This window comes from Atractosteus spatula, chromosome 9, assembly GCF_055471065.1.
Source record: "Atractosteus spatula isolate fAtrSpa1 chromosome 9, fAtrSpa1.hap1, whole genome shotgun sequence".
NCBI lineage: Eukaryota > Metazoa > Chordata > Actinopteri > Semionotiformes > Lepisosteidae > Atractosteus > Atractosteus spatula.
Genome location: NC_142714.1, coordinates 4,781,487 through 4,796,294, shown reverse-complemented (window position 1 = coordinate 4,796,294; position 14,808 = coordinate 4,781,487). Strand labels below are relative to the sequence as shown.

General features: G+C 38.7%; 1 protein-coding gene across 3 annotated transcripts in view; it reads right to left on the bottom strand.

Annotated features, from left to right (window-relative positions):
- Nucleotides 1-14,808, bottom strand: part of mipol1 (mirror-image polydactyly 1) — a 70,216-nt gene that overhangs the window by 35,668 nt on the left and 19,740 nt on the right. For all 3 annotated transcript variants that reach the window (XM_088925784.1, XM_088925782.1, XM_088925783.1), the window contains 6 exons: nt 12,465-12,558; nt 10,664-10,743; nt 7,850-8,207; nt 5,982-6,117; nt 4,125-4,230; nt 1,365-1,494 (listed from right to left, as the gene is read on the bottom strand). In XM_088925784.1, the coding sequence (XP_088781910.1) occupies nt 1,365-1,494; nt 4,125-4,230; nt 5,982-6,117; nt 7,850-8,207; nt 10,664-10,743; nt 12,465-12,558 (904 nt within the window). The remainder of the gene's footprint in view (nt 1-1,364; nt 1,495-4,124; nt 4,231-5,981; nt 6,118-7,849; nt 8,208-10,663; nt 10,744-12,464; nt 12,559-14,808) is intronic.

Below are 14,808 nucleotides of genomic sequence, written 5' to 3'. Positions count from 1 at the left end.
CTCAAGTTGGAGAGACATGAATTTTTTCAGCCCGAGACCCCTTGCAGATTACTTCCTTTCATAATCTCCTCCAATGTGATGGTTATGCGCTATTCATATTTTAACACATCGGCATGTACTGTGCCACAGGCAGCCACAGGAAAAACAATTCTTGGTTTCGTTTACAAAGGCATTATAGGGATCACCTCCCATTATAAACGCACATACTCAATCATAGAGTGCTTTGAGTGTGACCTTATGAGAAAAGGTTTATGACATGCTTTTCCATATTCCAGGAAAGATAATGTGTTTTGCATGGCTATCAATTACCATATTGTAAGGAGGAAAATTGGTAGTTGGTGGAATATCTGCAGGGAGAATTGTGGCTTTTATATTACCCCCTAAAGCAACTGTATATCGGCACATTCCCACATTCCAAAAATACACTCAACAGAATTAACTGAATGTATAAAAAATATTTTAAAAGGTTTTGAAAGATGATAAAATATGATATTTTTTCTAAAATCGTTGTTTTATCTGAAATCCTATTGAGCAAAGAAACAAGAATTTCTGACATATTTATTTAAAATCAATAAATAAGTCTGTTTACCTTATAGCAATATCCGTAAATTCTGATGTTTGGTAATCTTTTTTTGAAAAAAAAAAAGTAAAACCTACTTGTTAAGTTCGAAGCTTTTTTTACTGAGTGATGTTCGTTTCACAATGCTAGGGCTTATTGAAAAATCGATTTTTTCCAACGAAAGTTTTATTCCCTTAAGTAAAAATTTAATTACTTCTAAACTGAACGGGCAAATATTGCCTGCTACCCTTTCAGTGCGGACAATACAGCTTTCATTTTAAAGGTCTTGCTTCTTAAGAGTCCCCCAAAAATCACATTAATTAGCCCGAGTTCAGACAGGGTGGTAAATATCTAGTGGGCTCAAGGACTTGATTGATTTCCTATACAGTGCAACTCTTGACTGACAACCTTGTACTCAGGGCGAACAGAGTCTTTTATGAAATGTCACACCCCTCTGAATTATTCCCGAACCAGTCGATATTGGATTCTTTTTTCCATGCCCTGCTCCATTCATTCACCTTGTCCTCTGCCTGAAGAACAAAGCAGTCTCCTAAGTGATGGAAAATAAACAATGTGCCTGTTGCCTCTGCAAATCATTGTAACTCCATCCCTTCCCCAAAAAAAAGAAGCAACCAAGGAATTAACATATGGGCTTACAACAGATTCCACAAGAGAGAAAGCAAATGGAAACCCTTTCACAGGCTGGAGTCTCCCTTTTCAAACTTCTGTGTTTCCCGTATTCCCTAAAACCAACAAGCACGGTGAGTGCAAGCCATAAATAACAGCGACACAATGCCGCACGTACTCCGTGGCCGCCTGCTGCAGTCGCATGGCACGTAGCAGGGCTTCGTCGCGCTCCTCGTTGGCCAGCCGCAGTCTGGCCATCACAGCCTGGTCCCGCTCCCTCTGGGCACAGTAGATTTCCTCCACCAGCGCTGGCCATGAAAAGGAAAACAAGCTTATTATTCTGTAACTCAAACAGGGCTGCAGCTGGTCCAATACAATAACTGTGCTAAGCTCCTATATAATTACATCTCTGCTAATGCAAGAAGCCGCAAGAAAGTATTATCTTAAAAAAAAAAACTTTGACTTGTGAAAGAGTCACAGTGACAGAAACAACCTTGATTATTTAGTACACCTCTTAAATTAAACAGAGAAATGTCTTCCAAGCACTTCTCTTTAGTGAGTGACAATAACCTTCTCACACTAATATCTAAAAGGTAACCGTTTAAAAAAAAAAACAGAATATCAGATGGTCTGACAAAAATCATTTAGCCAAGCACTGCATTCTTGCTTGATAAAGGTATGGCATTTCACTGATTTACATATTTTGTATCCTAACAAAAGACAAAAAACAACTCCAGTAATTCTGAAATAGCTCTTCATTTTTAAACAGCAGCAGAAATGCAATGTTTATCATCTAAAGACAAGCTGAACTGCAAAAAAATGCAAGTTCTGTGACTTGAAAATAAAAGATGAAGAAGAGATGTGTACTTCATGATTTGAATTCCTCACTGGTTTTCCAGTGGTGCTGTGTCTACAGTACAACAGCGGCTGATAAGATTATGTATTGGATCCCTACATCCTTTCCTGATGTGAGACCTGAGGATGACAGTAATGAGTTCCAACTTGTAAATATACAAAACACCTAATATTCAGTGCTAAATCCACGCAACACCAAAAACACTCCACGCCTGCTCATTTAGCAAAATAGCTTAATGATAAACATGAGCCTGTGAGCGACAGTGAGCTATTACAAAGTTCACTAAGGAAATCAATATTGCATTTTAGTTGGAATTTGCTCATTAAACACCCCCAGTAGTAATGCAAATTATATTAAAATGAGGAAGGCAAATATATGCGCTTTAGTTTTATTAAATGTACAATTGACTGCTAATTGCATTCCGTATATGTCTTGTATTTTATTTTAATTATCAGATTGAGCTTTTATCTGGGAAAAAAAGTCGTTAGAAAAATTGCTCTTGCCTAGTACAAAATTTCAATATTTGTTCAGCAAAGGTTCACAGTAGTTAAATTACATTAACAAATATGATTAGTTACTATGTAAGCCAACTCTGTTAAGATACTCAGGTTATAAGTAAAACAAATTGGTGTGTGTTTACCATATTATTTGGATATCTCCATTCTTAAATAAGATTGGCAAACATACTGTAATTCATTGTCGAATAAACAACGCATTATTACCGTTTTAACACTCAGATTTATTAAGCAAGCTAATTGCAGCTAATTCTAAGACTGCCACAGACGAGTAAAAATAAAGAAGTAGTATGAGCACAAATTTGAATATGAAAAGAGCTACATATTTTGTCTTTTCTTATGAAAAACTCTGTGGTTATCATCTCCTCTCCGGTATGGAGAAGTGCACATCAGACAGCCTCAGGCTAAACCAGACTACTTGTCTTCTGTGAAAAACGAAAGTTTTTTCTGTGTTTGCCATTAACATTAGGGCCTTCTCTGTAAATACCATGAGATAAAATTGAGAAGGTAAATACTTCTCTTTTTTTAAAATGTTGATAAATCACGTTAAACAGATGATGACAGCCTAAAGGTTACTTAGCTATGAGATATGCAAATCACACAGTGCCTGTGCCCACACAGCTATTTCAATATTCTAACAGAGCTATTAAAAACAGTTTTCCCCTTACCTTGACTGGGAAATTATTGTTTTAATAACAATACTATTACATACATCTACAAAATATGAGGAATATACCAATAGTAGTTTAAATTCTAAAACATTTAACATGTTTTCTCATTACTTATGCCCTGAAGCATTTTAATTAATACCAGATTACAACACTAATTAAACATTGAACTGTCATTATTTTTTAAACCTCTCTTAGTTAGAAGAACAAGTTCTGAATTATGCTTAATCGCCAAGAAGAAAAATCACCTGAACCTTGGACAGTTATATTTTCTTTTTAACATTAAAAAATTACAGTAAAACACTGTTTTTAAAACAAAGTAAAAATAGAAATTTTTGCACCATAAAATTATGCATTTAAGAAATTCAAGAAATGATTTAAAGTTTGAATTTGAGGATCTGAATTCATTTCATGCACTGCAGTAACCTCTGATCTATTTAGCGGTAGTATCAGTTGGGTAAATAATGAAAACTGGTGAATATCACCATACAAAAAAAACAGAGGGGGAGCTTGGTTACTTTACATAATCTAAAACAATAAGTGATGTTTAATCTCCTGGCTGGAAGGCAACAGCTTTGACAATTATTATTCACTCTTTTCCTTGTTTGATCAGGACCACAGAAAACAAACAGCCTCTTTGTCGCTGGACTGACGTGGTGTTAACAATCTATTTAATTCCCCAATCAGTATGAATCCAGGTAGAGCCCTCACTAATACCGGGACCAGGATCTTAAAACCACCAACTTCCATGAGCAGTTCCAAAGCGCTGTTGAAATAAAAAAAAACGACCCACAATCATCCTCTTCCCTTTGTAAATACAACTAATCTTTATTAAACTATGGGCTACAGAAACAGCGTGCTCTGTTCTTCTGGCCTTCTGGTGCTGCGATTAGACCCACCTCCAGCCTTTTCCGCCACAAGGGCCTCTATCACTGATTCCTGGAGCTCTGCGTCTACCTGCCTTGTCTCCAGCTCTTTCTCCTTCATGGCAAGCTTGTCTTGAAGCTGAAATTTCAGGGAGGGAATAGTATTGTGAGCTTGTTTCCTGCCTCTCCTGTTCTCTCTGTATCAAAGATTACGGAAATGCATTTACACCGTAACACTGAAAACTAACACATCCAATCACGGAGAATAACTAAGCATATTTCAGCTGTCAAAAGGGTCTGTCCCCAGCATGAAACCTGCAGCACATCCCTCAGAATGGCTGGGAAATACCCTCCAGAAATCACAACCCAATGGGGCCTTCTGGTTACCTCTGAAACAGACTGATACATATGTGCCCATGTTTCTTTTCAATGTTTTTGCAGCAGAAGGAAACTCTGCTCCCAGTTTCTTTACCACATAATCAAAGGCATTATAAAAAGTCACCAGTAAATCTCTCTTAGAAGTAATATTTTACAAGTGACAAATTATTGATTTAACCTTTTTTCAAATATTTTTCTCCACCGAGTTTCATTTTTTTCAAAACATGTTTCAGAAGAGCCCTGTGCAGCTTTCTCAGGACTGCCAGGAAAAACACCATCTAGCAATATGCGAAGAAGTTAGGGGTTAGGGATTCGGAGGCTTTCTTTCGACATCTTGCAAAACCAGCATCTAGCACAATTATTTATGTGACATATATCACGGAACTCCATGCATCTCCCCCTAATTGAAGAAGATCCTCTAAGAAGTGCTCCGCTGGTTAAGCAGAGAATGCAAACTGATAAGAATTAAAGGATAAATAGGTTATATATTAAATGAAAACTTTACCATGTCACAATTTCCACAAAACTCACTACACTGCTCTCACAAAAAATAATTAAATTCTCTGTGTTGACAGTTTTCATTACTATTTTATACAACCATAGTAATGTTATAAGGTGCACCAAAATTGAAGCAGCAGCCAAGATTTGGTATGTTGTATGCAAGCGTGTTAATCTAAAAATTCAAGGGCAGAGTTGTCACGCCTCACTCCTACTGGGTTCAAACACAACCTTGGCCCTGAAGATGTGGTGAGCTTCTACTAGGGCTTGGCTGCATCGCAAAACATTTCCACATCAGCCAGGAGAAAACAGGACATTCTTGAGGTTAAGAGCCCACAGAGGTATTGCCATTACATTCCAAGACTGTCTCATCGTAGTTGGTTGACAACAGCACCCCCTATAGGGGGTTAAACTGCTGAGTTAAGTGAAGACCCCACTACTAACACCAATGAAAAGCTGAAATGTTCCATTTAAAAAACAGGGAAAAAAAACATTTGAGTTTGTGTTTAACTTATGAAAACTACTTCTGAATCTGGATTACTCCTCAGTTCTGTCTACTTTTCCCCGTGATGTCCTGTTTGGTTTCCTAAATGCTTCTCAGCTGTAATGCAGACATTACTGTTCCAAGCACCATCAACTAGTTCAATAAAGCAAAATAAAACCGACGGGACCTGCAGCAGTATTCTAGGCAACAGCAGTGTCTTTTTCCATCGTAAGTGTGGAAAAACAGAATTCCAGCCAGCTCTCATGAGCTGAATCCACTGCCAGAAAGCAGGAGGACCTCTTTGTGGAGTCCAAGACAACACTGCAAACTCATCTGAGTTGTCCCTACAACCTGATGTGCATAACTGATGACAATGTCAAAGTTTTAGTATTGTAGTATTTAGCATTTTAGTCATTTTCTATTACACGTTTCTATAGTTTCTAGAAAAAAAAAGTCTGGCCCCTCAAGACAGAGTATTAGACTGCACGTGAGCTTATCCAGAATACGATTACGCAAAAAACAATATTTACCTTTTTATTAAGATCCCTCATGGAATCCAGTTCTTTTAGGAGGAAAGCTATATTTTTTTCTTTATCAAGGACAGGGGCTGGCTCTAAAGAGGTTAAGAAACCTCCTGCAATGGTATCAGTTTGGTCTTCTTTCAAGCTGTTAAAGAAAGGGACAAAAACTCATTTATCCAGATTCAATATTAAACTTGAGGTAGAAGAAATCATCAGCACAAATACTCTCAGACTAGTCATTAAGCACAGGTAGTCAATTATCATATGCACAGGGGACACAAATCGGAGACTTTAAAGCACATTACACTGCCTTATTTACTCTGGAATATTAGGCAAATCATACAATTGACCTTTAAGATAATATTAAGATATTACCTCTGTGTATTACCGGGTAAATTACTTCCTTCTTGTAACCATGAATTGGATTCAGTTCTTATTAAAGTGCTGCAGGAGCACATCATAGCTTTCAAACAGTCTCAGTTCTTGCTGATGTACTCTCACGTCAAACTATCTCTTTTAAAGAGCATCAAAGTTTTCCTGTTGTTTTATGTCTAAAATTGTACATCAACGTAAAACTGACTGTGACAACTTGTGCCACAGCAGGCAGAAGATACCTAATTTGCCACCAAGTTGTGGGCCCCGTTTTACAGTATTGATGCTCAAACTATGAACAAAAACCACGTACACTGCTCAAGTGAAAAGCCCTCAAAGGGAATGACATTATAAAAGAAAGAGCTGAAAGTAGAAATACATGCTGTACGCTCACTAGGGTGTTAAAGCCTCCCTGATCAACCATACGCTTTCTTAAAAGGAATCTGAAATTAGTTATTGGATTCTGTTGTAGACCCACTCAGTTTGGAATTGCCAGTTGTTCTGGGGCTGTGGTCTCCTGCACTGCCACATGTACAGTGCGTGGGAGAAGACGAGATATGCAGACATGCTCCTCTGGCTCATTCACCCACTGAGCCATTCGCTATTTTATACACTGCAAGCTTCCCAGGGCCTGACAGCAACAAGCCCAGCTCTGGCAGGGGGGCAGTACTGCACTAACATGACTGAAATCGTGCAGGAGCCTTGCAGGTCACGGGAGGCCCTGTGCTGAAAAATGAAGCGAGCCCTGACTAGCTAATCCCAAATTACCCAAAGCGTCTCCCCCTCTTGGGAAATCCTGGTCACAGTCAGTTTGTGACATTAAAAAAATCTGCTTTTTACTGCTTCGGAGGAGCACATGTTCTGCGGAGATAGATGTGTACTGCAGTGCAGGAACAACACACTGGCCCACCTACTATTTCCTTGCACGTGTTAGTGTACTTCTCCAGCGAAGAGAACGCCTAAATTTGCACAACTAATTTCTTCCCTTGAAAGCTGCTTTAAACGATAACTGAAAAAAACTGTGGAACACCCAATTAAGCACACACTTCCTTGTGGGTGCAAGTGGTAACATGAATTGGGGTCAACGTCGGTGCCAAAATATTACAGAGAGTTTTAGCCAAATTTGATTTAAATGTGTGTAAAGCACGCTACAATCTCGCTCTTAAAGGAAAGGTAAAACAGAAACACTTCACTCAGACTGATGCACCTGTTGTTGTATATTGTTTTGAGAGCTGGCCAGCAATTACAGATCAAACTCTCTTTACAAGCACTGTTCCCAAACATCTGTCAGCTACCAAACAAACACATTTTAATATACTCTACGTTTTATATTTCTTTCTCTAAACAAAAGCTCTAGTCATACACTTTACCACACAGCATGTGTGTTAATATTTATAAAAAGAGTTTTTGGAACATAAATAACGTCTTTCTACTTCAGCTACTGCAAGTGTTTCACTGATGTACTTACCAGTGAAAAATCTAAGTAGGAGACAGCTGTCTCTCACCTGTCTGCTGTCCCTTTCCTCCAGTGGGAAGGTGCAATGTGAAGTCTGTAAGAGGGGACAGTGCTGTGCTCCTCTGCCTCCTCAGGGCTCTGGGCAGCTAGTTTGTCATTTCTGACTTCATGGGAGTCTTCAGCAGGCACAGAACTGTCTCCGCTGTCGTGTGCTTGGCTGAGGTAGTCATGTTCAGGACTCATGCTCCTATAGCCTTCCTGAAGACTAAGGGTTGCTGAAAATGGCTCTCTGTTTAAATTCCCCTGTCCATCGGACATTCTGACTGCCAGGAGCTCAAGGTCTTGATAAGGCAGATATATCACAGACCCTTCCTCCTTCACCCTGGAGCGCTGGGTTTCTCTGCTGACTGGGATATAGGAATAACAGTTATAATATTTGATGTGAAGGAAGAAGACGTCATTATCAGGAAAACAATGTCATTGATGTTATATGATTATAGCAAGAGAAGTGCAAATTTTCCCATGCTTTTTTTTCTAAAAAAAAAGATCTAACAAACAGTATCACATGTTCTGTTTTATTTTTCTGATCACTCTCAACCACTTAAGAAAAGTCAAAACACCGTTGTGTCAGCATAAAACACAGACACTCAATATGCCAAGGAAGAAAACAAACATGCTCTCTGTAAATATGTCTGTTGAGAAACATGCCTGAAAGACCTGGTGTGCAGCAAACACAAGTGTCTTATTCTTTGGCAAACTTTCTAAGACCTTTCTGAGCTGCTAATTTGGGGTGGACACATTTTTGGCTCTCTGCATTACAACTGACATGTCTGAAACAGGGCCAGCTACACATGTACTGTACTTATTATAAAACTACTGCTACTATTAACATTAATTAAAGGAATGCAATGAGTTGAACTAAATTAAAGCCAGTTTTTCTGTGGTGTTGTTTGCCTTCATTTCAAATTTGCAATGCAGATCACTGCTGCATATTCGGAATGTTTAAAAACATTCAGTTGGTGGGGGAAAAAAACGTGCATCAACTGCAGAGTTTAAAACCAGCATTGGCTTTTGTAGGGCTAGATTTAAAAAGAAATATATACACAGAGGTAAGTAATTTAACATGAATGCTCTCTTAAATTGTTTTGATTAAAAAATTCCCCTTTACTCGCAGTTGAAAAGCACCAGAGGAAGACAGCATGCTTCAAACGCTTTTAAGCAGGAGATATTTACATTAATAAATGCAATCTAACACTGCATCTAAGCATTGCCACTACGTCCAAATTCTCCAGCTTAGCACTGACAATTATTTTGCAAAAGGTCAGGTTTTGAACTAAAGATCAGGGAGGTCTGCCACATAGCTTTGTTGCCAGGATCTTCACTCTGGATTGTTGTGGCCATTTATTACCATTCTCCATACGCTCACCAGAGCAAACAAGAAATTCAACCATGAATAATAAAATGAAATGCAGTTATATAACCCCTTTGTTGTTTGGCAAATATGGGACTTTTTAGATACTTTGTTCCTAAACCTGGGTTACTACTTTAATTTTTTTTTTCTTCTCACAATGCTGACTGGCTAAGTATGTGCGTGTTTAAACTGGCTTTTCCATCGCAACTGTAGGGGCTCCTGTTTAATCTGACCATAGATTGCCCATTTCCTATGAATAAGACAAGGTGATCTCTAGATTCTCCTTAAAATAAATCTGAGATTAGAAATCTTTCGCAAAAGACACTTCTGGCAGACCCCTAAAAGCCAGTTTGGCTACAGGCAGCAGAAGTCGAGCTTGTCCTGGTACTGAAGGATGTTTCTTTCGCTCTTCTCTTGATAGCAGAAACTACACGAAGCTTTCATCAAATGTCACACATTAATAATACCGCAGGCATCATTAAAAACTGTTTGGCTAGTGAGGCTGAAGTGTTTAAGCAACAGCCTAAATGTATATTTGTGCAAAGAAGAAGAATAAATTTACATATCAGCAGTGCCTCATGAAGGATGGGTAAATATTCTGTTTATCTCTCATTGTCATTCCATCCAGTTTATCTAAATACAGGGTTTGCCATATCATTACTGCTGAGGTGAAGTTATTATATGGCAGGCTAACACCATGACCGGAGGTGATTTACACATGTAAATAAATGTTTATGTATCTCACAAAACAGGACTACGACACCACTAATCGGGTAAATAGCAAGGGACTTTTTAAAATCTTTCAGTGCTTAGAAGATCAGATTCTTACAGGAGGATAACAAAGAAGAATTCAAGGTTTTAAATGCAGTAAAACATACACAGAAGCATGAGATCTGCACACACATCTTTGTTACAAAGGCATCCAATTTTCTAGTATTACTCTCTGTCATCTGTGCTCTGCTTGAATAAACATATACATAACACAACAGAATCTCTTCACTGTGCTTCTTCCAGTGTGACACAAGTACTTTGCATTTCTTTAATTCTTCCAAATGTTATATTACACAATTCAAATTTTAAATAAATACATTTCTGTTTCTGAACAGCCACCAACTACTGTGTATTTGTTTACAGGAGGGGCTGGTAGTGGACATCACTGTGAAGCTAGAAAAAGTCTTTCAAAATACTAGGTGCATTGCAGAAGTCAATAACAAAACAAAGAGTGAAAAGTAAATTTTGTCAAAATAAATTTCTGAACCAATTTATAGCTCCCACAAAGTGAAAATGTTAAGTGTTAATTTGTTTCAGAACTGCAGCCTTTTAGATAAGAAATAAAGGTGATATCATATCAAATGCACATTTAGAAAATATCAGCAAAAGCAAACAACCTCTCAACTGTGCCTTTGACAGCAGCAAAACCCCAAAGTCTCTGTGCCCTTTAAAATCACCTACCTGCTTGCTGATCTTCGGCTCCTGCTTCAAAACTTGTTTGACCTAACAATGGATTAGAGCCTGCCTCCACCTTTTGGAAACTTAAAAAACAAACAAATATAAAAAACATTGCAAACAAAAAAGAAAATACATAACCTGAAGTCTATTACCATGGAGTGAAAAATTGGGCATATTTATTGATCGTTTTCAAAACAAATTAAAATGCGTTACATTTCTTAACTGTGTGTTGCAAATGAAGGAGAGCAAATTTTAGAATACCGATTTAGCATTTAAAGTGCTCACCATGAAAAGTAGCTCTATTAAATATAAATCATTGATTAAATATTAAATTACCTACTAAATATTCTTATCAAAACTGCATATGGTCTGATGTGAGAATAATTTTTTCACATCAAGCTGGTTTCCATTTTTTATGACATTTCACCCATTTGTTATTAAGCTCTCTCTGCCTACTATACACTGCCGATTCCCCATCTTCTCACATGATTTTAACAAAAGCAGGTTTTTAATGCCGATTTCACCATTATTAAATACAGCAATAGCACAAGGACAAACAAATAGCCAAGAAAACTATAATGTGTTTACAGAAGTCACCTGCTGAACTTTGTTCATTGTGGAGGGTTAGGACCTCATATTATAACTGGGCCTTGGTAAAAAAAAAATTGGAAGGAATTTTCTAACGACGTGTTGGGTGAGAATTCAACTGCACGGAGCCTTTTAGTATGAAAGATATATTTGCCTTTAAGTCATCTCTCATATCTGTGGTAGACCTCTACCTCCAGCTGGCCCCGTGCAGTTCTCAGCAGCTGACCCAGGTAGTAATGGCAAAGTGGTACAAATAAACAAGGGCTTAGGGGATTGGGGAAAAGCGTGCTCCCGTCACTGTCTCCAGGCCACAAAGAACAGCACCTCTGGCAGCCACTGGCCTTTTAGGCTACAGCTCCTCTCCACGAAAGGGGCAGCCGTCCTCTGGCTCCATGACATGTTGGGCTTTAACAGGAAGCCAGGTGGCCTATTAAAAAGGATTCTAAAAAAATGCAGACGACCAACAACTGTATGTAGAATGTTACAGTAAAAAGGGGATTTGGAAATATACTGCTCTTTAACCAATTTTATAGTCTCATAAATGCAGTAGCTTTCAATGTGCACTAAGAACAGATGGATCCCACTACCTGTTTCTGCTGTTTTCCTATGAAATTCTAGCTTCTCATTTTGACCTAGCTTTTAGGCTTAAATCACCCGATTACAAGTGATGTTACTGTTGTCTTTTGTTAGGCTGGTGTTACAACAAACCAATTGCGATACGTTGTGTTTCAGTGCAAGTTAAGCAATATTGAAAAGTTGCTGCCAACTTTAACTCTGCTTCCTAAAATCAATAAGGGAAGTGGTATGTCACCGAAAATAAACAATTGTATAATGCCTAAAAAAGTGATCAAATGGCGCTAACCGAATAAGCTTTGAAATAGTTTCCATCTAATGCTATTTAAAAAATATTTCACGTGGCTTAAACCAAAGGATTTAGAAGTGAGATGAAGTTTATACAGCCTTTCAATTCCCATGCTTACTTTAAGCAATCTAATTGTGGTGGATATATACATCAGACTATCACCCTTTACTCATTTTCAGTCAAACGGACATCACTAAGGACATTTGAACAAATGTTACAGGACAGTCTCACATCAACAGTCGACCTCTAGATCACACCAAAGCTTAGAAAATTAAAACTAAAATCTCAAAGTCACATTATTGACACAATGCTTTAATTTAGTAACACGATACCAACAAGTATGCTACTCTTTACCTCAGATCTGAATGTTGCAATAGCGTCTCTTTGAAGTGGTATTTTAGCGTAGTGGGCAACCTTTGTTTCAGCTCTTCATTTACTTTGGGATTAGCTGAAATATAAGGGGTTATTATTAATTTAAAAGAAAATGCATTTCACTCCAGGCAGCCACAGTATATTACTTTTAAAAAGGTTAGTATTAATTATAGCCTTTTCACTACGTTCACTACGTTTTATGGAGAATGAGAGAAAAGTGATCTTTCATAACCTCTTGAGTATTACAAAACAAGACAGGCAGCCTTAATGTGCTGAGCGAAATTGTGATTTAAATAATAATTTTATCCCTCCATGATGTACAGTCATTCTACCTCACCATTTACCGAGTTAATGAATGCCAGCAATTAACAAAACGTAATCCCATTGCGCAATCATTTTAATGCTTTTAGCACTCAGAAAAGTAAACATCAAATTAATACTGCTCAAGCCATATCAGATCCTTGTTAGCAGCAAGCAATTAAAGTTCAGCTCCTCAGGTGTAATTAAATGATTGGAATGATTTAGTTCCATAAATGCAAGTTAATTCGTAAGCAAGCAACAAATAGACTGGGAGCAATTACAAGAAACATTGACATTCGAAGCAGAGCCTGTTGCTTCGCTATCGATAGACGCAGGAGAAGGCTGCCCTCTTGTGGTGATGTTTATAGTAAACCAGAAAGAGCTGTAGCACATAATACATAAAAACCCTTCTTTTGATTTAGTTAAACTTTAAGCAATCCTTTACGTAAAAGATTTCCTATATAGAATATTTTCTTATGTATTATATCATTTCTTCTCTGAAAACAACAGAACAAAACTTTGTTTAAACTCTAAATTATATACTGTACAATGTTGTTTTCATTTAACGTATATTCGTCATGACATAATGAATGCTTTTACCAGCACCAACTAATCACCAAGTACCAGCTGTACATAAAAGTATGTAAGACAAGGTGTTAAACTGATGACGTTTTAAATAAGAGAACCCCGAGAAGCGTTCCAATCACAGCAATTATATGGAAACTGCTGAAATAGTTGGAGCTTCAAAACTGACAGGAACTATACGTTGCCCTGAAATGTGAAGCTGTGTCATGAATGTAGCACAACATCGAGCGTAATCAGCACACTCGCAAAAAAAAATGTTCTAGATTCTGTGATCAGCCAGTTATCACCAACTTCTACTGGTTCTCTGTCACTTGAAAGTCTTTTTCAATTCCTTCATTTCTAAAAAGGTTACACGTTATTTTGAGAAAGGAAAAAAGTAGAATGGAGTTTGTAAATTATACAGTATATTTAAACTTGTATACGTGCTGTATATCCCCTCCACACACACACACATATATATAGCCAATGTTGGTAGTGAGTTATATATGGGTGTACAGAGGATATATACGCGTATACACATGGGTCCTGTCCTACAGGCCAAGCAGGCCTTAGGCCCGTCAGACTGGACGGCACGACATCAGTAGCAGGGCTAATTTGGCAAGTTCTCGGCCGCTGTACGAGGCCCTGCTCCGAAGGGTTCAAACCCGGCGATGAGCGCAACAGATGTGACTTAAAGAAGAGGCGTGGGCGGGCTGCTCTTCGCCTCGCAGTCCGTCAGCAGCCTTGGATCGGGCTCTGCTGGTGGAGCCGGCTGTCTCTCTGGGTGGCAGCGAGGGCAGATGCCAGTATTATGTTATCTCTGCGTTGTAAGCCAGCACGCGCCAGCACCACCGGGTGCAGTCGGGCACGAACAGACAAGCTACTTCTTCTAGGGGGGACCTGCAGGACTCCGCTAAGCCTCCCCCTGTGATGCTTTATAGCAAGCAGCAGCTTTTACAGGCACTAGCATACGACTAAAGGAGACGCAGGCACATAGATAGTTGAGCTTTCCACACATCCCTGTGCTCAGCTTCACTGGTGCGGAGCAGGCGGTCCCCTGACATGTGGTGGCCAGCTCCCCACATGAGGCTCTGGCCGAGCACAAGCTGCTGTCCGAGTGTCTGGTGCTCGGAGATTAATTGCAGCAAATTGTGGGCGTAGAGCTTGCAACAGATCATTTGTGGATGGAGCGCAGTATAGTAACAATGCACAATACTGTGAATCTAAATAACCTCTCAAACGTCTACAGAACCGGCCCGTGTTTTACATGTTTTTGTGCCACATTGCCAATAGACGAAGGGAAATACAAAATGTCGTGCATCAAATCCACGTGTCTGGAGGATCTACCGACTCACAAATTCGTCCAGAAGTCCCCTTCATCTTGGCAGCACCAGCTCAAGTCTAACCTTCACCTAGTATCGATGCCTGGGAGGTGCACAGTATCTGCCGTGATTCCCAAACC